The following is a 26,226-nucleotide window of genomic DNA, read 5'->3' on the forward strand; positions in this document are numbered from 1 at the left end:
AGGTCAGCAGTTCAAAATCAGCCTCACTGGTTGAAACCTAGGTGTGGGCAGAGCTCCAGGAGAGAGCTGCTGCCTTGCTTTTCTCGCTTCTGGAGCTGCCTTCTCTGGCTCATGGTCCTATTCTCCATCTCCACAGCCAGAAGCACAGCATCTTGCTTCAGTTGTCACATCACCTTTTTCTTCAGAAGTCAAATCCCCGTCGGCCTCCCTCTTACAAGGACTCATGGTTACATTAAGGGCTCACCCACATAAACCAGGATAATCTCCCCCACCAAGATCCTCAACTTAATCACATCTGCAAAGTCTCTTTTGCCATATAAGGTAACATATGCACAGGGTCGTGGGATTAAGATACGGCCATTGCTAAAGTTTAGGTATTTGCCCTCTCTAAATCTCATGTTGAAATTCGATCCCCAATGTTGGAGGTGGGACCTGGTAGGAGGTGTTTGAGTCATGGGGGTGGATCCCTCATGAACTGCATGGTGTCTTCCTCTTGGTAATGAATGACTTCTTGCTCTAGTGGATACTGCCAGATCATATTGTGAAAAAAAGCCTGGTACCTCCTCCCTCTTCCTTCCTCTCTTACCATGGGATGCCTGCTCCCTTTCATCTTCCATCATGATTGGAAGCTTCCTGAAGGCCTCACCAGAAGCACATGCTGGAGCCATGCTTCTTGTACAGCCTGCAGAACTAAGAGCAAAATAAACCTCTTTCCTCTGTAAATTACCCAGCCACAGGTATTCCTTTATAGCAACACAAAATGAATGAAGACAGATATCTTTGACAGGATCACCTACTGCAGCAAGGGCTGCCAAAAAAGTAGGGGGAAAAAAGCCAGAATAGAACTTCACAGAAGCTGAAAGAACAGTGTTTCAAGGAGAAAAGGGGCAGGGTGCAGTGGCTCATGCCTGCAATTCCAGCACTTTGGGAGGCTGAGGTGAGAGGATCACTTGAGGCCAGAAGTTTAAGAACAGCCTGGGCAACATAGTGAGACCTGGTAGCTACAAAAAAAAATTTTTTTTAATTAGTTGGGCATAGTGGTGCACTCCTGTAGTCCCAGCTACTCAGGAGACTGAGGTAGAGGATCTCTTAAGCCCAAGAGTTTGAGGTTACAGTGAGCTATGGTTGCACCACTGCTCTCCAGCCTGGGTGACAGAGCAGACCCTCTCTCTCTCTCTCTCTCTCTCTTTTTTTAAAGGAGTAAAGGATCCTCTGCATTTAGAGCTGCTGTGAAGCTAAGTAAGATAGGGGCAGAAAAATGTCCCTTGGTGCTGGCATTATAGAGACTTGTGGTGATCTGGGTGACTAGTCATTTCAGTGGAGCAGTGGTGGAAACCAGGTGGTGAAGGGTGAATGCAGATCTTTCTGGTCAAGATGCTGTGATTTTGTGTGTTAAACTCTCTCCTCTGCTCCAGCTCACATCAGGATAGATAGAAGTGGCAGACAGGGCTCACCACATCTTCCATAGCATAAACTTGTTGCTCTCAGTGGAGTTGTGTGGTTAATTATTTCCAATGGACTTGAGTAGAAGAAGTCAGCTACCAGGGAGGTTGGAAATGGCAGAGCAACAAGATAGAACGAGCTAGGTCTTCCTTGAATGGCTGGTTGCAGGCAATTATCATTCTAGTGAGACTTGTACTTCCATTATGTTTCAGACAAATATTTTTTGATGTTTAGTTGTTAATAAAGTTAACTAGGGCGCAGAGCATAAAAGCAATTGTCTTCATCTGTTTTGTGTTTCTGTAACAGAATACTTGAGAGTGGGTAATTTGTAAAGAGAAGAGGTTTATTTGGCTCACGTTTCTGCAGACTGGGAAATTCAAGGGCATGGCCTGGCTTCTGGTGAAAGTTTCAGTTTGCATCATAACATGGTTGAAAAAGTCAAAGGGGAAGCAGACACATGCAAAGAAACACAACCTGAGGAGCATTCTGGCTTTATAACAACCCACTCTTGCAGGAACTAATCAATTTCTGCTAGAGCCGATCTAGTCTCGCCAGAGCAAGAACTTGCTAGCATGAGAATGGCACTAAGTCATTCATGAGGGATCTGCCCCATGACCCAAACACCCCTCGCTAGGCTCCAGCCCCCCAACACCACCACATTAGGGGGGCGAATTTCAACATGAGTTTTGGTGGGGACAAATAAATCATATCCAAACCATAGCAGCAATATTACAAAGATATAAGTGATGACCCAAATATGATACATAAAAAATGCCTTTGTGATCTCAAACACACAGAGGTAGGTGGGACTAAGCCTGTGGGCTCTAGGATCCAGGCTCTGAATCTGTCATTTGGCAGAAGTAGCCTGGAGTTCAATTCTTCAAATAACTGGAAGCTGCGATGTCTCTGGAGTGACCAGTCCCGCATCAAGCTGTGTCTTGGAGGTAGCACAGGGACCTGAGAAAACATAGAGTGAGCTGCTGGCTCAAGCCCCCTGTTACACTGGGTCTGCAATACTGCCAGAAACAAGAGTTACAGCCTACATTTAAGCCTTGTTTTGAACCAGAGAGCCCACTGCTTTGGGTGAATGCAGTTAAGAATAAGCAGACATGAGAACAGGTGGAGAAACACACACTCTCTTTCTTGCCCTCTCTCTCTCTCTCTCTCTCTCCTACTGAAGATGAGTCTGTATATTAAAATTCTAAAGCACAACAAACAAATATAATGAAAAATAGCCAACAAACTGAACAAGTAGGAAAATTAATTCCTGAAGCACTTCAAATAATAGAGCAAAGTCTGAATTGAACTTAAATGAAGTATATTTGATTCCTCAGAGATAAAGGTGGTAATAACACCTGTAAAGCAAGCATAAGAAATCATGAGCCAAAAAACAAGAGTCAAAAAGGCATGGGAAATTGGGTGCGGTGGCAGACACCTGCAGTCCCAGCTACGATGGAGGCTGAGGTGGGAGGGTCACTTGAGCACAGGAGTTGGAGTCCACCCTGGGCAACATAGTAAGACCCCATCTATAAAGAAAAAAAAAAAAGAAAGAAAAAGGGCATGGGAGCTCCGATTCCTCTGCCTGAGAGCACAGTGACCCCTGGCCCACTTGACCCTGATTTCTTGCTTCCATTGGTCTCTGCCTCTCCATCAGCAGAAGTGAAGAGGGAAGCCCAGAGTCCTGTACGTCCCTGGTAAGACCCCCACTCCCCTCTCCTCCTGCCCTCTCCACAGTTCTCGTCTTCCCATTGCCAGCTCTGAGGCTCGCTATGCCTTTTATCCCCGGTGATCTTGATCCCTGTGAAAAAGCTAGAGTCACACAGACTTCCTTTCTCCTCATCAGCAAGACAAGTCCTCACTCTCTGTTCTCCTCCTCTGGGGTATTCTTTTCCATAGCACTTACCATTAACTGATGCACTCTATGTTTTAGTTAAAAATTTTACTGAATTACTCATTTTATGTCAGGAGAACATATGCTTGTGTATTTTATTACTGCAGAGACCCCAGAACACAGAATAGTGTTTGGTATTTTGTAGATACATAATAAATATTGTTGAATGAATGAATCACAGAGATTTAAAAAATAATAATAATGAAGAACTCCTGCCCTAACTCCCAAATCCCAAATCCCAAATCTTGAATCCCGAATCCCAAATCCCAATGATAAACTACAGACAGGACAAATAGGGTTATTGAAATAATAATAAAAACATAGATTGGGTAAATCCATGGTGAAACTGCCTACAATTGAAGACAGAATTTATGAATTAGATTATACTACCAAGAAAATGACCCAGAACACAGCTTATGGACAACAACATTGAGAAGACAGGTTGATAGGCTCCACTCTATGCTTAATAGGGGTTACAGAAGTAGAGAATAGCAGAGAATCAATATTTAGAAGAATTTCACTGAACTGTGAAAGACGTGAATCTTTAAACCCTCAAATTGAAAATGCACACCAGGCGTCTAGCAAGATAAATACAAATGAACCCATCTCTATACATGGAGAAACATTATAGTAGCACTGCAGAGTGTCAGGGATAGAGAGAAAAATCAAAGAAGCTACCAGGGAGAAAAGATAGGTTATTGTAAAAAGAATGTCAGGCTGACCGTCGACTTCCATGAGCAACAAAGGGTACCAGAAATCAGTGCTGGGATAAAATAACTCATCAAATATTAGGTCAAATAGCTGCAATTGGGAAATCTATACACAATTAAACCCTCTTTCAAGAATGGGGAATCTAACGAAGACATTTTCAGACATACACAGGATTATAGTTTATCACTCATAGCACTTTTCTGGAAGAATTGCTAATGAATCTATTTTCACAAGAAGAAAAGTAAGCCTGGAGTTAGGAGTGGAGCATAACAACGACTGGTAAACAACCGCATCACTGAAATGCGCTGGTAAAACTAATGAACTATTGATCATTCCTATTAAGAATAATTATTATTTTGTCTTAAGACAAGAGTGGAGTGAGGAAGTGGTGATCACTTGCCAACATACATTTTTGAACAATTATCATGGCTGTTCCTGTTGCTTCAGTGTTTCATGATCTTCCATCCTTTCATTCACCAGCCAGCAGGTATTCAGGGAGCACTGGTTCTGCAGATTCCATCCTAGACTCTGGGTACAGCACAGAAGACCACTGACACATCCTCCCTCCCTCCCTCCCTCCCTCCCTCTCTTCCTCCTTCTTTTCTCCTTCTTTTCCTCCCTCCCTCCCTCCTTCCTTCCTTTCCCTTCCCTTCCCCTTCCTTCCTTCCTTCCTTCCTTCCTTCCTTCCTTCCTTCCTTCCTTCCTTCCTTCCTTCTTTCCTCCCACTCCCCCTTCCTTTCTTCCTTCCCAGGATTCTCATGCTCAGTGGGATTCTCTCTGCCCTCTGCCCCCTGCCAGGTGGGTGAGAGGGTGGGAGGGTCCGTGTCAGTCTAGCTGTATCCTCTCCCTTACAAAACAGGGCTCATCTGGGAAACATCAGTAAGGAGAGTTCGCAGTGAAAACACAAGAAACTCCATTTTCTACTATCACCCTTGCATCTCACAGCTTAGATCAACTGGGAGAAGGAAACTCTGTATTCTACAAATATAAAAGCATGAGAAAGGATGGTGCTGGGTGTGGTGGCCCCACACCTGTAATCCCAGCATTTTGGGAGGCCAAAGTGGGCAAATCACTTGAGCCCGGGAGTTCAAGACCAGCCCTGACATCATAGTGAGTCCTCGTCTCTACAGAAAATTTAAAAACTAGCCAGGCATGGTGGCACACCCTGTAGTCCTAGCTATGTGGGAGGCTGAGATGGGAGAATAGCTTGAGCTTGGGAGGTTGAGGCTGCAGTGAGCCATGGTTGCACCATTCAAGATCTGGGGGCAGAATTCCTTTTAGGGGAGGAAATATTATTTAGCAAAGCACGTAAGAAACCATTTGGCCTTTTGGAATGTCAGCCCTCAGAATATGGTTGGATAGGTCAAAAGGGAGATGCAGAGACATGTCTCTCAGAGCTCATGGGGGTATTTAAGAAGGAGAGAAAAGGAAGTCTAGAGAGAAAGAAGGGGCTCAGAAAAATGGCAGAATGCTGGATGCCAAATCAAAAAGATCATCAATGGTGGGAGGAGCCGAGAGCTCTGCAGAGCAGGTGAGTCTAATATTCAAACCCAGATGATCTGCCAAACTCCGTTACAGGGTGAACTTTTGTCCTAACTCTTGAATTCCTAGCAAACTGTACTGTGCACAGTAAATAGTGTTTGTTACACATCAAGAAAAAGGGCTGTCTTTGTTCTCTGGCTTCTTTATAGAGCCCTCCGTATTTGACCTTCCTGGTTAGGAGAGAGGAAAGTGGAGGTACTTTGATCTGTATCAGGCACCCCCTTCTCTCACCCCATATTAATTTTTCCCACATCAGTTTTAAGAGCTTTGTGCTTATAGGAGGAAAGGCATATCCGTTCAAATTGTCATTTTGTCAATATCACTTGCTCAGGAAGAGTTAAAGCTCTGTCAGTGAGTAGAAAATTACCAAGTTTTCTGATCTCCTAGTAGGATTGGCTAAAGAACTCCAGAGAGTGAGAAGGGCTTGGACTTCAGTCATGATTTTTTTCCATCAGGGAAAAGCCAGTTAGATACGAGGAGGGAGAGGGCAGCTGCTTGGTTCAAAGGAATTAAAATGAGAAATGGAGTTTCAGCTGAGTGTAATGAGGCTGCTGCAGAGGCTGGCCTCAGGGTGAGGCTGACATTACATGGAGAATACCCAGGCAAGAGGGTCCGCAGCAGACTAGGGATGGGGGGTGCTGAACTCAATGGGGTCCCCAACACTAGGGACATCAAAAGCAGACTACAAAAGATGAGGGGGCTTGGTGTTCATTGGACAATAAATAACAAGAGAGGAGGAAACTACAAAAACTAATCTAGTTGTTAATTCTGTGTGGAGTGCATCAAAGCTGAAAAGATCCCTGCGGAGGGAGCAGGTGGGATGGTGATCAATGAGTACATTAGGAAGGTTTTACTCAGGGCTTGCATCATGGTTCAAGCACTGAAACTCCTAGTGCTCTCTCTGGACCGTATTGGATTGGAGGGGAAACTGGGGAAAGTGCTAGTGAGATTACATGCTTTGAGAATGTGAGAATGTGGAACCAAGGTGGGATAGAGCTGCTTTTTTTTTTTTGACAGAGTCTCCCTCTGTTGCCTAGGCTGGAGTGCAAATCTCAGCTCACTGCAACGTCCACCTCCCAGGTTCAAGCGATTTTCCTGCCTCAGCCTCCCAAGTAGCTGGGATTACAGGCATGCACCAAGACACTTGGCTAATTTTTGTATTTTTAGTAGAGACGGGGTTTCACCAGTTGGCCAGGCTGGTCTCGAACTCTTGACCTCAAGTGATCCACCTGCTTTGGCAGATGGATACCAGAATGTTACTAATTTTTGTTACCTGCTTTGGCCTCCCAAAGTGCTGGGATTACAGGTGTGAGCCACTGTGCCTATGTTGAAAGCCTTACTGGGTGGGGGGTCCTCTGAGGATGGGGCACACTGCCTTAAGGTCCTGGGAAGGGCAAAAGAAGCATGCCTCAATGCTTCTAAAGTCCTTCCCTCTGGGATTCCTGGCAGCCATGGAGGCAGGGACAATGACAAGAGGGGAGGAGAAGCCTGGCTGGGACCACCAATTTATAGTACAGGGCAAGATAGATTCCACAATCATTAGGTGCAAGAAAATGTACCTAGCTTTATTATTAAAAATTAGATGTAGATTTAGCTCTAAATCTCACATAGCATAATTTTGAGTAATTTAATCTCAGTCATGTTCTGGGGGACGGAGGTGTCGGAGTCGAGGTGAGGGGAGGAAGGGCTACCATCTCATAAAATCATTTAAGGGTTCTTGGGGGTTAAGACATATACATTTCAGAAAATTTGAAGGGAGACTGTATTAGTGTCCTGTGGCTGCTATAGCAAATTAATACCGGCTTGGTGGCTTAAGACAGCAAACATGTATTCTCTCACAGTTCTTGTGGCCAGGAGTCCTACATCAAGGTGTCAGCAGGACTCCACTCTCGACAAAGCCTCTAGAGGAGACTTCTTCCTTGCATCTTCTAGCTTCTGATGGTTGTTGGCGTTCCTTGACATTCCTTGACTTGTATTCTTCCAGTCTCTTTCTTCATATTCACCTTCTCTGTGTCTTCTTTTCTGTCTGTCTTCTCTTCTTTTCTCTTATGAGGATACTTGTGATGGAATTTAGGGCTCACCAAGAGAATCTACATTTATCCCTCATCTCAAGGTCCTCAACCACATCTGCAAAGACTCTTTTTTCCAATAAGGCAACATGCACAAGTTCCAGGGGGCTGACCTGGATGTCTCTCGGGAAACCATATTTTGGCCTCCCACAAGGACCTTCTGGTTTTAGTCTGCTTTTGCACTGCTGAGATGCAGCCTTTTCCCAAAGCATATGGTCCTTTTCAAAGCTAGGCTACAGAGGTCTTTTAAGGAGGATTCCAATCTTGGCATTTAGTATTCTATTACTCTAGATCTCTGTTATTTAAGAAAACTCCATTCCCTCTCCCGTCTTGATTCCCAAAGAAGATCTTTCTGTGGGGCCTGGATGTCTTCATGCAAGCCGATGCTCCATTCTCCATCCACTTTAATCCTCCCAAAGGACTAGATTCCCAAACAGAGAGACTCTTGTCTGGCCATGGAGGCACAACCTAGAGGGCTTGTGTAGGTGACTGGAGTCAGCCAAGATGGATGTAAGCTAAAAGGATAATAGAAAAAGACTAGGCTGCAGAAAGACTAACAGATACAGCAATAACGGGTTGGCTTATTGGTCCTTGAAGGTGCTGGAACACAAGCTATCATTGCCAGTAATTACTCAGTGCTATGGTTTAAATGTTGTGGCCTTCAAAACTCATGTTTGAAATTTAATCCCCAATGTGGCAGTATTGAGAGGTGGGGCCATGAGCACGTGACTGGGTTCTGAGGGACCTGCCCTCGTGAGTGGATTAATCCATTCATGGTTGATGGGTTAATGGATTAGTGGGTTATCATAGGAGGGAATCTGTAGTTTTATAAGAACAGGAAGAGAGGCCTGAGCTAGGCCTGAGCTAGTACACTCAGCCCTCTAACTATATGACACCCTGTGCCACTTTGGGACCCTGTAGAGAGTCCCCATCAGCAAGAAGGCCCCTACCATTTGTGGCCCCTTGACCTTGGACTTCCCAGCCTCCAAGAAATTTATTCCTTACAGTTATGGGGGCTGAGAAGTCCATAGTTGAGTGGCCACATCTGGTGAGAGCCTTCTTGCTCGTGGGGACTCTGCAGCATCCCTAGGTGGTGCAGGGTGTCACATGGTGAGGGGACTGAGTGTGCTAGTGTGCTAGCTCAGGTCTCTCTTCCTCTTCTTACTAAAGCCACTAGTCTCACTCCCATGATAACCATTAACCCATTGACCCATTAATTCATGAATAGATCAATCCATCTAATGAGGGCAGAGCCCTCATGACTCAATCACCTTTTAAAGGCCCTCCCTCTCAATACTGCTGCATTGGGGATGAAACCATAGCAAAGTTATGTGAGTTTTATATTTTATTTTGTTTGGTTTTGGTCTTGCTCTGTTGCCCAGCCTGGCGTGCAGTAGTGTGATCATATCCCACTGCAGCCTCAAACTCCTGGGCTCAGGTGATCCTCCTGCCTCTGCCACCATGCCTGGCTAATTTTTAAAAAATATTTTATAGAGGCCAGGTGCAGTGGCTCACGCCTGTAATCTCAGCACTTTGGGAGGCCAAGGTGAGTGGATCACCTGAGGTCAGGAGATCGAGAGCAGCCTGGCCAGCAAGGTGAAACCCTGTCTCTACTAAAAATATAAAAATTAGCCAGGTTTGGTGGCACGTGCCTGTAATCCCAGCCACTTGGGAGGCTGAGGCAAGACAATTTCTTGAACCTGGGAGGCAGGGTTGCAGTGAGCCAAGATTACACCACTGCACTCCAACCTGGGCAGCAGAGTGAGACTCGTCCCCCCCCAAAAAAAAAAGAACTTACATTGACTATCAGTAGTGGTTTACCCTTGCTCAGAGGTGGAAAGGTGGTTATTTTTATTTTTCTTCTTTCTCTATTTTCCACATTTTCTAAAAATAGATGTATATATTTCTAAACATTTTTAAGATAATTTTTTTTTTTTTTGATACGGAGTCTCACTGTTGCCCAGGCCGAAGTGCGGTGGCATGATCTCATCTCACTGCAACCTCTGCCTCCCGGGCTCAAGTGACTCTCCTGCCTTAGCCTCCTGAGTAGCTGGTATTACAGGCGCCTGTCACTATGCCCGTCTAATTTTTGTATTTTTAGTGGAGACAGGGTTTCACCATGTTGGCCAGGCTGGTCTTGAACTCATGATCTCAGGTGAATCACTTGCTTTGGCCTCCTAAAGTGCTGGGATTACAGGCATGAGCCACCACGCCTAGCCTAAAATAAATTTATAATAACAAAGAAGACAATTAAGCTGCTGTCTTCTCTGGGGTGGTTTCCATTCCCTCTCAGGTGCTATAAAGGTGGAGTGATTTGGGTAAACCCGCTTCCTGGGTTTAGGTGTTGACTGCTCAAGTTGCACAGTCATGTGTGACTCTGTGAGTTCCGACTGAATCTTCTCTCACCCCTCACTTCCAATCCATTTGCAAATCCTGTTGTCTCTACATTCAAAAATATTCTTAATCCAATCTCTTCTTACCTTTCTACTGCTAGTAATTTAGGCATGGCTTAACAGTTTTTCTTTTTACAGAGATGGGGCCTTGCTATGTTGCCCAGGCTGGTCTTGAACTCCTGGCCTCAAATAATCTTCCTACCTCAGATATCATTTTTTTAAAATGAGGCCCTACATATGAATGTATATTTGCCAAAGCCAGAAGGAACTTACCTGCACAACAGTCTCCTAACTGGTCTGTCTGCTTCTCCCCTCGCCTTCTGATTTCATTACCCTTGGAAATCAGATTATTTTACTCTCATGCTCAAAGCTCTCCAGTGGTCTTCACCAAGACCAACCAGGCCCTGCATACTCTGGCCAGCTGCAGTGTCCACTTGAACTTGATCTCCTCCTCATTCTCTCCTGCCCCCAGCACTCTGGCCTCCTTGTTCTTCCTCAGAAACCCCAAGGATGCTCCTGTCTTTGCACTGCCTTTTTCTGCCTAGAAACATTTTCCTCCAGACACCCATGTGGCTCCACCTCTTTTATCCTTTAGGTTTATATGTGCTTCTATGTCATCTTATAGGGGAAGTTGTCCCTTACCACCCCATACCAAACAGGACCTCCAATCTCTGTCTTTTTACTTTGCTCTTATTTTCTTCAGAACACTTCTCTCTTCTGTGCCTAGAACAGTGCTTGCCACATGGCACCCAATACAATCTTGTTGATTGAGTAAATGAATAGTGTAATTAACATATACTCATTACTAACGCTAAAATTGATCCAGGTTATGTTTGGGTTTTCTTCAGAGAAATACCAGAATGTTACCATCTTCTACCAGAGAAGACAGGGAAATGAAGTAGTTACTGAGTCATTCCATCCCAGGCATAACTTTTACCTGAATGACCTAGAAAATTGAGATCAAACTATATTTTGACCCAAATATAACAAGAACTGCTTCAATTTCCTCATTTTGTCAGTGGCAGCCACGCCCTAGTTTGCTGAGATAAATTAGATTTTAGCTGAATGCAGTCATGGATCACCAGCCTACCGAATGATAAGTAAATGAAATTTCTATTTTACCTCTTTTTAAAATGAGACCTTAGATTCACACTCCTAGTTCTTTATGCACTTCGCATACCTCTATGTGCACTCAATTTTTAATCTCTTTGTGCACTTTTATTTTAAGGCTTAAGTAATCTTGTTTATAGAATAAATGTTTTGTCTAAATATCAGAAGAGCTACTGGTTCTTTGTTTGTTTCTTGAATTTGTGCCCTAAGGCCTGCCTCTTTCCAATTTTGAGCATATTTTCCTCAATTGTATTTGAAAAGGGGGATTTTCCTTTCCTCCTGTCACTTTCTCAGTGAGTCACCTCCTGAGAAGTGGCTACTTCTTTCCACCTCATTCTTTGTTCCCTTAATCCAAGACAAAAATACAAAATAACACATAAAAAACTAACTGGGCCGGGCATGGTGGCTCACACCTGTAATCCCAGCACTTTGGGAGGCCGAGGTGGGCAGATCATGAGGTCAGGAGTTCGAGACCAGCCTGGCCAACATGGTGAAACTTCATCTCTACTAAAAATACAAAAATTAGCTGGGCATGGTGGCGTCTGCCTATAATCCCAGCTACTCAGGAGGCTGAGGCAGGAGAATCACTTGAACCCGGGAGGCAGAGGTTGTGGTGAGCCGAGATCATGCTGCTGCACTCCAGCCTGCGCCACAGAGCGAGACTCCGTCTCAAACAAACAAACAAAAAACCTAACTGGAGAGATATTCTGTGTTCATAGATTGGAAGACTCAATATTGTGAAGATGTCAGTCTTTCCCAGCTTCACCTATAGATTCCTCGCAATCCTAATCAAAATTCTACAAGTTGTTTTGTAGATAACACCAAACTGATCATAAAATGTATACGGAAGGCAGAACACCAAGAATAACAAACACAATCCTAAAAAAGAAGACAAAGTTAGAGGGCTGACTCTATCTGACTTCAAGGCTTATTACAAAACTACAGTAATTGGGGCAGTGTGCTACGGTGAAAGAATAGACAAGTAGATCAATGGAACAGAAAAGAGAGCTCAGAAATAGACCCACACGAATAGTCCACTGATCTTTAACAAATGAGCAGAGGCAGTTCAATGCAGAAGGGACAGTCTTTTCAACAAATGGTGCTGGAACAACTGCACATCTATAGGCAAAACAAAAGCAAAAACAAAACTAAATGCAGACCTTACAACTTTTGCACAAATCAGCTCAGAATATCATATGTAGACCTATATGCAAAATGTAAAACAAGAAAAGTTTGAGAAGAAGAAAACATAAGAGAAAATCTAGTGACTCTGGGTTTGGCAGTGACTTTTGAGATACACCAAAAATGTGATCCGTGAAAGAAAAAAAATTGGTAAGTTGGACTTAGTTAAAATTAAAAACTTCTTATCTGAAAAAGCTGCTATTAAGAGGATGGAAAGACAAGCTACAGACTGAGAGATTATATTTGCCAAACACATATCTGATAAATGACTGGTATCCAAAATGTACCAAATAACGCTTAAAACTGAATTTTAAGAAAACAACTTAACTAAAAAAATCAGCAAAACATCTGAACAGACACCTCATAAAAGAAGAGATAAAGATGGGTGGGTGCACTGGCTCATGCCTGTAATACCAGCACTTTGGGAGGCTGAGGTGGATGGATCACGAGGCCAGCCTGGCCAACATGGTGAAACCTCGTTTCTAGTAAAAACACAAAAATCAGCTAGGCATGGTGGCAGGCCCCTGTAATCCCAGCTACTCAGGAGGCTGAGGCAGGAGAATTATTTGAGCTCAGGAGGTGGAAGATGCAATGAGCCAAGATTGCGCCACTGCACTCCAGCCTGGGCAACAGAGCGAGACTCCATCTCAAAAAAAAAAAAAAAAAAAAGGCAAGCAAGGACATGGGATAGTGATGAGCACATAGGGAGATGTATCTCCATGGTAAATTTTTAATTCTTGAGTGAGGCTGGCTTAACAGTGTTTGTCATGCAATAAAAATGAATAATGAAAGTAAAAGGGGCTATGTAAGGACTGATCGTGATTATGTGTCATGAACCAAAGACTATGCTTGGTACAGTGCCTTGCATTTAAAGCCCAAAATTAAACAAAACAAAAAGCTCAGTTGATAACTATCTTAGTCTATTCCTGCTGCTATGATAAAATACCACAGACTGGGTAATTTATACAAATTTCACAACATAAATTTATTTTTTCATAATTCTGGAGGCTGTGAAGTCCAAGATCAAGGTGCCAGTGGGTTTGGTGTCTGGTGAGGGCTTCTTCTCCACTTCCAAGATGGCTGGCGGCTCTCGCCGCATCTTCAGATGGCAAAAGGGGTGACAGGGACTGTGGTGCTTCCTTCAACCTCTTTGACGAGGGCACTAATCCCACTAGTCACGAGGATGACTTAATCACCTCCTAAAGGCCCCACCTCTTAATACTACTGTCACACTGGTGATTATGTTTCAACATAGGAATTTTGGGGGACACATTCAGGCCATAGCGATAACTTTTATGATAAGAAAGACAAAATGTTTGGCTGATCATGGGACTAAGAGTTGCATTTGTCCAGACAGAGAGCTGGGTGACACATTCCAGGTGAAGGCTTTTCCTTGGAGTTTTTCCCTTGGAAGTCCTGGACTCCCCTTTACCCACCTCTGCAGTCCTGTGCCCGCTCCCTTCTCTGTCTCAGCTTCCTCATCCTGGTGGGGGTAGCTCTCCTGGCCCATTACCTGTCCTTAGTGCCCACTGTTCATGTAATCACACACTCCTCATATTTTAATTTATTTCCTTGTAGCTACTTACTTTTAAATTCATTTACCATTTTTGTTTTGCCTCAGAAGTTTACTAACTGCTGCAATTAATTAATTAACTAATTAATTTTTGAGACAGAGTTGCCCAGGCTGGAGTGTAGTGACACAATCACGGCTCACTGCAGCCTCAACCTCCTGGGATCAAGTGATCCTCCCACCTCAGCCTCCCTAGTAGCTGGGACTACAGGTATGTGCTACCACACTCAGCTAATTTTTAAATTTTTTGTCGAGATACAGTCTCACTATGTTGCCAGGTTGGTCTCAAACTCCTGGGCTCAAGTGATCCTCCCACCTCAGCTTCCCAACGTGCTGGGATTATAGGCATGAGCTACCACGCCCAGCCGCTTGCTGCAGTCTAAGAAGTGAACCACAGGCCAGGAGCGGTGGCTCACGCCTGTAATCCCAGCACTTTGGGAAGCCGAGGCGGGCAGATCACGAGGTCAGGAGATCGAGACCATCCTAGCTAACATGGTGAAACCCCGTCTCTACTAAAAATACAAAAAATTAGCCGGGCGAGGTGGTGGGCACCTGTAGTCCCAGCTGCTGGGGAGGCTGAGGCAGGAGAATGGCGTGAACCCGGGGGGGCGGAGCCTGCAGTGAGCAGAAATCGCACCACTGCACTCCAGCCTGGGCGAGAGCGAGACTCTCTCTCAAAAAAAAAAAAAAAGAAAAAAAAAAAAGAAGTGAACCACAATAAAGCAAAGTCGACGGATACAAGAGGGCAAGGAATTGAGCTTGTTGGAAAAACTTGTTCAGTTTCATCCACTGGTAAGACTTGATTGTTTCCATCACCCATTGTTTCTCCCCTTTGTGCCTTTAGGTAAGAGAATGTCTGATGTAAGCCACAAAGTTTTACTCACAAATCGTACATCAGAAGTCTGGAGATTGGCAGTCCCAGAAGTGGTTCATGTACTGTTTCCATGGCGTCAGGGCCCGGGATTGGCTGCTCTTGACTTTCCTTTTTCTGGTGCCAGCTCTGTGCAGCTGCAGCACAGAGCACCAAGTCCTCACAAGACAACCTCCAAGCTAGGAGGCGGGGAGAGCTCTCTCCTTCTATCACGGAGGAGTAGCTTTCGCCAAGTGTTCTGGATCTCAGTTGAATCACATGCCTGCCTCAAAGGAGCAAAGAAGGAAGGAGATTTCCGTGATTCATTTAGCTCAAACATGATTCATTCCTGGGGGCCGGACATAAAGCCAGATGCGACCTGAACACAACTGGCCTTGAAAGAGGTGTAGAATGGCTGTGGGGAACGCAAACCATGGCCTCTGTCACCCAGTTGCTCTCTGGGCACCTCAGAATTGGCATTCAAATGATAATACCAGTGCTCTACATCTCACAGCACTTCACAGTTTGCAAAGCGTTCATGCACAGTGTTTCATTCGATTCTCACCACCACCATGTGAGATGCAAGAACAGCTGTTCTTCCCCTTCTTTGGTAGAGAGGGAGACTGAGGACTGCAGGCAGTGAGTGATTCACCCAAGGTTTTGCAGCTTCTCAGAGCTGGAAATAGAACAAGGGCTTCCGACACGGATGTCCAGTATCTTTTCTACAATTCCTTCCAATGAGCACGTGTGGGATAACACTGGCAGCTCATAGATGTAGTTGCCCTGTAAGTTCTGTGTGAATTTCCTCCATGGGATGATGCCCTGTGTGCTCCCAATAGATGTAGAGCGATGGGTGCTGTGTGGCTCAGCAGAGGCAGCTGCGGAGGAGTGAGTGGTGAAGCATTTTTACACAGACACGTCTTGTGCAAACTAAGCAATGCTTGGACAGAGGATGATGTCCTGTGATGAAGCAGCAGATGGAGGCTGCAGATGTGTGAAGGTTGCGTTCGGCCCACGTGGAATCCAAGAGCTCCACAAGGCATCGCGGCTGTCCAACTTCCTATCAGAATTGGCACTGAGATGAGCTCCAGCTCCTAGCTTACTCTTAATTTAAACGAAATAAGAGAGAGGAGATGACTTGAAGGAAGCATCTGGGTGCACGGACACCAGAGGAAAGCAGGAGATGGAAGGCAGCGAGAATTCCCAGGATTTACAAACGGATCCTCTTGTCATTGCTTGCCATCTGGTCCCATGTCTGGTCCCCAACCCTCACAGTCAGCTGGAAAGCTGTGTGATAATGTGCTCAGGTGGGCTTCTCTAGCAGCCGTCTATGCTGGAAAGTAGTTTCCTTTCCGGAAAGCAGTTTGGAAATATATATCACGATGCATGAAAATGTAAGACCACTTCAACCATGGACCCCATCCTCGAGACTTCGTATTAAGGAAATAACTAAAATAAAGGAAATAGCTAAAATGAAGGAGGCCAGGCGCGGTGGCTCACATCTGTAATCCCAGCATTTTGGGAGGCCGAGGCTGGCAGATCACTTGAAGTCAGGAGTTTGAGACCAGCCTGGCGAACATGGAGAAACCACATCTCTACTAAAAAAACAAAAACTAGCCTGACTTGGTGGTGCGTGCCTGTAATCCCAGCTACTCGGGAGGCTGAAGCACGAGAATCACTTGAACCCAGGAGACAGAGGCTGCAGTGAGCCAAGATTGCACCACTGTGCTCCAGCCTGGGCAGCAGAGAGAGACTCCATCTCAAAAAATAAAATAAAATAATAAAATAAAGTGAAATGAAGGAAAAAATCTGTATGTATGGCGATGGCTATTATTTTGTTGTACATATGCAAATGAAGAGTTGGAAGCAACCTAAACCTTCAACAGCAGCAACGCTGTGGTCTATTTAATGGCATCTAAGCCATTGTTAACCAGTAGGATTATGAAGAAGATGATGCATTCAACAAATATTTATTGAATGCCTCGAATATGCCAAGCACTGTATTGAAGACTGAAACAGTGAACAAAGCAGCCCAAATTCCTGCTTTCTCCCAGTTTATGCTCTAGTGTGAATGACAAAGGAGAGCTGATGCAACAAGAAAAGAGGTGAAGATCAGAATTAAGTGAAAAACGCAGAGGAGAAAAATTACACCTATCACGTGACTCTTTCCATGCAATGCGTTCTATTCCACAAACAAGGGTTGAAAGGAAACAAGGACAAATACAGACAGACAGTTGATGGAATGATGTGACTCTGAACCATTTTCTTTCCTGTATTGTTTTTCCAATGTCTTTAGTGCAATATTTTAAAAAAATCAAAATGAGAAAAATCATCTGATATTTTTGGCATGCACTCTCCTGTTTCAAAAAGAGATATATTTATCCAACTTTGTGGAAGCCCAAGAAAAAATATAATAAAAACATGTTTGTGGAAAGAAGGGAAGCCTGGGTGCAGTGGCTCATGTCTGTAATCCCAGCACTTTTGGAGGCTGAGGTGAGAGGAGTTCGCTTGAGTCCAGGAGTTCGAGACTAGCCTGGGCAACACAGTGAGATCCCACCTGTACAAAACGTTAAAAAATTAGCCAGGTGTGGGAGCAGGAGGCATCGGCATCGGCGGCCTGTGCAGCAATGGCCAAGATCAAGGCTCGAGATCTTTGCGGGAAGAAGGAGGAGCTGCTGAAACAGCTGGATGACCTGAAGGTGGAGCTGTCCCAGCTGTGTGTCGCCAAAGTGACAGGCGGTGCGGCCTCCAAGCTCTCTAAGATCCGAGTCGTCCACAAATCCATTGCCCGTGTTCTCACAGTTATTAACCAGACTCGGAAAGAAAACCTCAGGAAATTCTACAAGGGCAAGAAGTACAAGCCCCTGGACCTGCGGCTTAAGAAGACACGTGCCATGAGCTGCCGGCTCAACAAGCACGAGGAGAACCTGAAGACCAAGAAGCAGCAGTGGAAGGTGCGGCTGTACCCACTGCGAAAGTACGAGGTCAAGGCCTGAGGAGCACGTTGTCAATAAAGCACAGCTGGCTGAGAAAAAAAAAAAAAATTAGCCAGGTGTGGTGGTGCATGCCTGTGGTCCTAGCTTCTTGGGAGGCTGAGGTGGGAGGACAGCTTGAGCCCAGCAGGTGGAGTCTACAGTGAGCTGTGGTCATCTCACTGCACTCCAACCCGGATGACAGAATGAGACCCTGTCCCCCACCCCCAGAAAAAAGGAAGAAGGGAGGAAGGAAGGGAAAGAGAAGGGAAGGAAGGGAAATGGATAGATGTAGCTTTTGTGTTTATTTTGGGCTTTAATCTGAGCCCTTTTGTCCACATACTTATGTCTAGGTTCCAAGCCCATGAAAATGAAATGAAAGGTTTAAATGTCACCTGGTTTGTTTTTGTAAATGGTTCCCTGTTTATTGTCACCACCATAGTTCACTTGAGATTCAGTAAAGGTAAATTCTCTAAACAACTACAAAAACACCAAGTATCTGGGGACCACCTGCAGCCAAATTCTATTATAACCTCTAAATTCTAACTCTAACAATGTAAACTGTTTTTTTCATAAGTGCCTACTGTCTAAGTCCCAACCACCCATCCACCTAGACGCAGATGGCTCCATGTAGACTTTACTGTTGTTACGGGATGACTGTGATGTGTATTTCTTTTAAAATATTTTCTTTTCTTGTTTTCTAGATCCAGTGGGCAGAGTCCAGGGCACTTTCGGTAAAGAGGTGAGATTATGAAGCTCTTTTTTGCTACTCCCTATATTTTCCGCCATCCGCTCCCATATTCCTGCTACTTAGAGTCTGCCTGCTGCTTCAGCCATGTCATTTGTCTTCAGGTCCTGCCCTGGGCTCCTCCGTGGCATTGCCCTGCACTGAACAGCTGTTGTTTTCGGACAGGCTGCATTTCTGTGAGTACAAGATGGTCTTTGCAGGTGGCTGGTACATGAATTTTAAGCTTGTTGAGTGCTTTGAGATATGAAGCTAAAAATACATGTGGGAGGTGTGTGTGTGTGTGTGTGTGTGTGTGTGTGTGTGTGTGTTTGAGAGAGAGATTATTCTTTGTACAAAGAAAAAGTGACAAGGGGTTATATGCTGCTGATGTTCCTGCATCATCATCATCAAATACTGTTTATTAAGCTTCCTCCATATCGCTGATGTTAAGGGCTTGCAGATTCTCCTGGGTTTCTCTTTTCTTCCTCTCCCTGTACTCAGCTTCCAACATCATTCTACCCTTCCAGCTCTTACCTTAGCAGTTCTGTACCAGTTTCTGTACTAAGACTTGACTACTCAATGTTATGAAGAACAGGAATGCTGTGGTCAAAGAGGGAGGGCCCAATATGCAAAAGCACGCACCCTCACACCTTCTCAAAGAACAGGACAGAGCATCACTTGAGCCTCTCTAAGGAAGCCCTGAAATGATGTATCATCCTTTCCCATGGGGAGGATATTAAATACAAGTAGAGGGTTTCTGCTTCCAAAAATGTGTTGGAGACTCCTTCCAGTAAAGCCCTGTGTTGGAGGTAGAGATGAAGCACCAGATCCCCTGTTGCAGGAGGATTTGTGGCCTCAGCTGCTGGAAGTGTGTGTGCAGACAGGAAGGCCACACCCAGTGACTGATCATGGCAGGGATATAAAGGCTGGGCCGGTTTGGACCAACATGGGACAGACAACATGGACAGTGTTAGTTCCAGAACTCCTCATGGGTCATCTGAGTTTGTCACTAGCCCTACATCAATCTCAACTTCGCCCTCTGCCCAATCCTGCTTCTGTTTCCTTCCTGACACAGCTGTTGACCCAAGGGGCCTCTGTAATACATATTTGTCCTGCCTACTATCCACCTCACTGTCTGCTTCCTGGAGAACCCAATCTGCAGTGGTTGGTGCTGGAAGTGATTTGAGAAAGAGAAGATGACTGGGTATGGTGGCTCACTCCTGTAATCACAGCACTTTGGGAGGCGAATTCGGGAAGATCACTTGAAGCCAGGAGTTTAAGAACAGCCTGGCCAACACAGTGAGACCCTGTATCAATTAAATTTTTTTTTTAATGAGTTGGGCATGGTGGTGCACTCCTTAAGTCCCAACTACTCAGGAGGCTAAGGCAGAAGGATCTCTGGAACCCAGGTGTTTGAGGCTACAGTGAGCTATGATTGCACCACTGCATTCTAGCCTGGCTGACAGACTGAGACTCTGCTGAGAAAGAGAGAAGGAGGTGGGGGAAGAGGGAGGGAAGAAAGAAGGGAAGGAAAGAAAGAAAGAAAGAAAGGAAGGAAGGAAGGAGAGATAAGAGAGAAAGGAAGGGAGGGAGGGGAGGAAGGAATAAAGAAAAGGAGGAAGGAAAAAGGGGAAGGAAGGAAGGAAAGAAGGAAGGAAGGAAGGAGGGAGGGAGGGAGGAAGAGAGGGAAAGCAAGTGGCTAGATGAGGTTTGAGAGCTGAATCCCTCTCTGGCTGGCAATGAGGAACCCATAGCTGGTGGTCAGTGGAGCAAAGACAGGCCTGACACAAAGTGGTAACCCGTAACCCGGTTTTTATGGCTTGCTGCTCTACTGAATGGTAGGCCAGAGGGAAGGAATGTTCTAGCTGGTGGAGGTATCTGGTATTTTAGGAATATGTGGGGAATAGTAACTATAAGGACAACAGAACTGAGGAGCTATTGATGACCTAAGCATGATGGATGATCTAGAAGAAAGTAATGAAAGGCTAAGTGCATTAAGAAGCTCTTATCTTTTCCAGGAGGAGGACAGAGAAAGCTCAGGACAAGGCACAGGACTTAATCATCAGTGTGGCAGGACTCCAAAGAGCTCCACACAAAATCTTGTGCATGAATGTTCATTGCAGCATTCTTCACAATAGCCAAAAGGGGGAAACAACCCAAATGTCCATCAATGAACTGACGGATATCAAAACGTGTATCCACACCGCATGTGAAATATTATTTGGCCATAAAAGGAATGAAGTAGTGACACATGCTACAACATGGATGAACCTTGAAAATACGATGCTAAGTGAAAGAAGTCAGTCTCAAGAGTCCAGATATTATATAATTCAATTTATATGAAAGTCAAGAATAGGGGAATCTATAGAGAAAGTAGATTTGTGGTTGCTTAGGGCTAGGGGTGGGCTGAGTCATAGGGATAGGTAAATAATAGCTACAAGTTATGGGTTTTCTTTTAAAGGTGATGAAAATATTCTAATTTTGACCACAGTGATGGTTGTACGACTCCGTGAATATACTAGAAACCACTGAATTGAACGCATTAAATGAGTGACTTGTGTGGTATATATAAAGCATAAAGCTATTTAAAAAATAAAGGCAGGAAAACCTAGGTGCAGACACATTACTATACTAAACGGGGGGAAAAGAGGCCTTCTGCTGGTAATTGAGGCAAAATTCTCACCTCCATGGAGCAGCAGGACTCACTCCCTCAGCCATATGGAGCTCTCTTAAGATGATCTGACTGTGTTGTTGGATAAATGCTGTCATTCATTGACATCCCAGTTGACACATTGCAACAAAAATCATTGTGACAAGGGCAAAAAAACGTTCTACTAGATTCACCAAATCAATGACAAATGAGCGAGTCTCCTGCTTTTATAGCTGGAAGATCTTCATAAAGTAAGCTGAGCACATTTCCATCAGGCCAGGCTAAGAGTCAGACTTTTCCAGGCATTGTATGTCTCTACCGCTTCTTTCTGTCACCTCTTAAAGGGCATCAGAGGTTATTTCACAGAGGCAATTGATGTATTCCCGGGAGACACAATGATAATGAAGGAGCCAGAGATTTCTGGTTATAGAATTGCCTCTGCCACAAAAAGGCTGAAGATCTTTTGGAAATTAATTTAGCCAAATGCAGATAATTTCAATTTTTCCCATCTAAAGATGCAGAGGGTGGGCTATGTGGTATCCTAGCACCTTTCAATGATGATATTCTAGATGCTATTTTATGGGATACCTGAGAGCCTTTTGGTCTGATTCTGGCTTTCAGGCTGGAATACTACAGAGTGCAATGACTGTGTAGTTGAATGTCATATTCTAAGACTGAGTTGAGCATTATCTGTGGAAAAGGGTCCTTCTGGCTTTGTTCGTATGGGAAGTCAAGCGCAGTGAGTGGTCCTGTTATGTGGTTCTGGCACTCAGCTTTCCTAAACTTTCATCTTGGAGAGGACTCTGGATCCCATCCCTGCCCTCAGTTAAAAACTCTTCCATCAGAATTGCCAAAGACCTCATCATTTCCAATAGCATTTTAGTAGTAATTACCTTCTCTATGGTAACATTTAATACCATTATACCCCCTTTTTTCTATGAAGCTCTCCCATTCTATGGCTTTATGATGCTTTTTACTTTCTATTACCCTGCTTCTTGTAGAACACACTTTGTTTGTCTCCATGGGTCCTTCTATGTTGTCCTCTCTTTGGAGTGAACATCCTTCAATATCTTCCCTTGGCCTTCTTCTCTCCCTTCTCCACTGGCTTCTTCAGGGAGATGACTCACTCTCACAATTTCAGCTGTTATTTTTGTATCTTTCTCTCGCAGAACACATCTCCACCTCTGACCACTTCGTGGAATTCTAAGTTTCTAACGGCTTGCTGAACATCATCACTTGAATGTCCTGCCAATGCATTGAATTCAGCATACTCAAAATAGACCTTGTCTTTGTCCCCAAAGTGGTTCTGTTTCCTAACTGGTGTTTCCCAGGCACCTGGTGTCAAAACTCCCAAGGCATCCATTGATCACCATGGACGCCTCCCTTCCCCTCGGACTCCATATTGGATCTGGCCTCCACAGTGTCTTGGCAACCTCTTAACTTTTGGATCTTCTATGCACCCATTCAGCTGTAGGCTTGCAGCTCGCATCCTCCCTTTCTCATGCCATTGAGTATGAGAAAGTTTCCCCAATGGTGCTCTAGCTTCCATCCCCTCAGCCTCTTCAGCGACCTCCTCCATTGTTTCTGGCATTGGATGCTTCTCTCCTCTCCTTCAAACTTTGCCTTTCCATCAGTATTGTAACATCCTTCATGTTTGTGGAGAACAAGTTATCTATACACTTATTTATTTATTTTTTAGAGAAAAGATCTTACTCTGTCATCCAGGCTGGAGTGCAATGGCATGATCATGGCTTACTGTAACCTTGACCTCCTGGGCTCAAGCAATCCTCTAGACTCAGCCTCTTGAGAAGCTAGTGCTATGGGTGTGTGCCACAATGCCTGGCTAAGTTTTAAATATTTTTGTAGAGATGGAGTCTTGCTATATTGCCCAGGGTGGTCTTGAACTCCTGGTCTCCAGCAATCCTCCTACTTCAGCCTCCCAAAGTGCTGAGATTACAGGCGTGAACCACTATGCCTGGTATATACTATTTATCAACCTCTTCCTCCCATTAGCTTAATTTTAATTAATTATTTTAAATTAAAATATTATTCATAAACTCTACCTTTCAAAAATGTACAATTGAGTGGTTTTCAGTATATTCACAGGTCATGCAACCATCACTGCCATGTAGTCCCAGAATATTTTCATCACCCCAAAAAGAAATCCCATACCCATTAGCAGTCTTTTCCCATTCTCCCCTATTCCCAGCTCCTGGCAAACACTAATTGATTCTCTGTCTCCATGCATTTGCCTGTTCTGGGTGCTTCATAAGAATGCAATCATTCAACATGTGGTCCTTTGTTGTTGGCTTCTTTCACTAAGCATACTGTCCACAAGGTTCATCCATGTGGTAGCATGTATCAGAACTTCATTCTTTCATGGTTGAATACTCTGGTTTCTATTCAGATCTCTTTTGCCTTTTATGGCTGAATAATGTCTCATTGTATAAATATACCACATTTTGTTCATCTATTCAGCTACTGATAGATGTCTGGGTTGTTTACACCTTTTGGCAACGATGAATAATGCTGCTATAAACACTTCTGTCCAAGTCTTTGTTTACACAGATGTTTTCATTTCTCTTGGGTATATATCTAGGAGTACAATGGCTGGATTTATGGTTGACTTTTTGAGGAACTTCCAACTGTTTTTCAAAATGGCTGCACTATTTTACATTCTCACCGTCAATGTATGGGCCCTTCAATTTGTCCATGTCCTTGTCAACACTTGCTGTTTTCTGTCTATTCTACTCTAGCCATCCTAGTGAATGTGAAGTGATATCTTATTTGGGTTTGGATTTGCATTTTTCTACTGACTAATAATGCTGAGCATGTTTTCATGTGCTTTTTGATTATTTGTATATCTTCTTTGGAGAGATTCAAAATTATTTGTCTATTTTTTCATTAAATATTTATAGACAGAAAATTTGTTTTATTTTTTGCTAGTTTTATTTTCAAAATTTATTATGCTATATCCCAAATATCAAAGGGAAATTAAAATAATAAAACCAACACCCATATTCTTAAGAAATAAAATGTTACTGACCGGGCACGGTGGCTCACACCTGTAATCTCAGCACTTTGGGAGGCTGAGGCGGGCAAATAACTTGAGGTCAGAAGCTTGAGACCAGCCTGGCCAATATAGTGAAATCCTGTCTCTACTGATAATACAAAAATTAGCCAGGCATGGTGGTGCCCACCTGTATTCCCAGCTACACAGGAGCTGGAGGCAGGAGAATCACTTGAACCCAAGAGGCAGAGTTTGCAGTGAGCAAAGATTGCACTACTGCATTCCAGCCTGGGTGACAGAGCAAGACTCCGTCTCAAACAAACAAACCATAATAATAATAGAATAAAATAAAATATTACCAAGGTCTTTAAAACCTTTGTGTACTTCCTGCTGATTGCATCCCTTGTCTGTCCCTCCCCAGGGTATTTTACTTTTCTGTTTAACATTCTTATGATTTTTATTTTTAAATGTCTCATTCCTTAACAACATTGCTTTTAAGTTTATATAAATTGTATTCTATTGTACATTTTCTTCTGCAAGTTGATTTTTTATTTAACTTTATGCTTATGAAATTCATCCATGGTAATATGTTTAGCTCTGGTTCATTTGTTTTCTCTGTTTTGTTTCCCTATAGGAATATAGCACAACAGACTTATCCATTTTTGTGATTTACCGCCTCCAAATCATTCTCCACACTGCTGCTAGAGAGATCTTTGTAAAATGCAGATTTGATCAGAACACTTCCCTGTTTAAAATGTGCTAGTGTCTTCTCTTTGCCATCAGGAAGGAAAAAAATCCGAAGTTGTTTGCATGGTATAAAAACTCCTTGTGATCTGCATATAAATTCCTTGTGATCTGGTCTTTGTTACCTCTTCAGACTCATTTTTTTCATCTAGCTGCTCATAATATTTTCACTTTATCTTTCAGCAGTTTAACTGATGTGTTTAGTGTGTGCTTTTGTATATCTGTGTATGGGTGCATTTTATTTATCCTGCCTGGGTTCTCTCTGAGCTTCTTAAATCCATGGTTTGTTGTTTTTCATTAATTTTGGAACGTTTTCATCCATTTTTTCTTCAAATATTTCTTCTCCTCCTTTCTCTGTCCTCCTCCTCCTTCTCTTCTTCCCTGATTCAAGTTCCATGAATGGGTTGGGTGTGGTGGCTTATGCCTGTTGTCCCAGTGAGTACTTTGGAAAGCAAAGGTGGGAGGATCCCTTGAGGCCCAGAGTTCAAGACCAGCCTGGGCAACATAGGGAGACCCTATCTTTACAAAAAATTAAAAAATTAGCTGGCATGGTGTCATGCACCTGTAGTCCTAGCTACTTAGTCGGCTAAGGTGGGAGGATCACTTCAATCCAGGAATTCAAGGTTACAGTGAGCAATGATTGCAATCACTGCCCTCCAGCTAAGACAATGAAGAGAGACTTTGTCTAGAAAAAAAAAAAGCCACAAATGTCAGACCATTTGATATTGTCCAACTATCGATGGATTCCCTGTTGGTTTTTTCTACTCTTTTTTCTCTTTGTTTCATTTTGAATAATCTACTTTATCTATATTCAAGTTTCTAATTTTTTTCTTAGCTGTGTCCAACTTTCTAATAAGCTGATCAAAAAAAATTCTTGCTATCTGATATTGTATTTTCTATTGCTAGTTTTTCCATTTGACTTCTTAAGAGAGTTTCCATTTCCCTGCTTAAATTTCTTATCTTTTCATGCTTTGGCCCATCTTCTCTACTAGGTACTAACATATTCATCACAGTTAAAGTCTCTGTTCAATAGTTACATCATCTGAGTCATCTCTGGGTCTGATTCTATTGATTCCTTTGTCTCCTGACAGTAAGCTGTGTTTTCCTTGATTTTTTGTGTATCTTGTAACCTGTTATTGAATGATGGTTATCATTTACAGAACAGTAGTGAATTAGGTAAATAATATTTACGCCTAGAAATAGAAACATCTCTTCTTTCACGGCATTAATATGTGTGTGGGGGGTGGTTAGTCAATCTAGTTAGTAGTTGAGAAGTGTTTGAATATTGTTGTTTGTTATCCTCAGTGCACCACAGGCTTCGTATTCCCCCATGGTGGCCTGCTAGAGGGACTTCTCATGTTT

The 26,226-nt window shown here is 43.7% G+C and overlaps 1 protein-coding gene across 1 annotated transcript; it reads left to right on the plus strand.

The window, feature by feature from the left end:
• The first annotated feature begins 17,378 nt into the window (after positions 1–17,378).
• LOC116457916 (large ribosomal subunit protein uL29-like) lies at positions 17,379–17,757 on the plus strand. Its single transcript, XM_032753846.1, has one exon. It carries the CDS (start codon positions 17,389–17,391, stop codon positions 17,755–17,757), a length of 369 nt encoding a protein of 122 aa, XP_032609737.1. The 5' UTR covers positions 17,379–17,388.
• The last annotated feature ends 8,469 nt before the right edge of the window (positions 17,758–26,226 follow it).

The sequence above is a fragment of the Hylobates moloch genome, unplaced genomic scaffold (genome assembly GCF_009828535.3).
Source record: "Hylobates moloch isolate HMO894 unplaced genomic scaffold, HMol_V3 SCAFFOLD_18, whole genome shotgun sequence".
In the NCBI taxonomy this organism is placed as follows: domain Eukaryota; kingdom Metazoa; phylum Chordata; class Mammalia; order Primates; family Hylobatidae; genus Hylobates; species Hylobates moloch.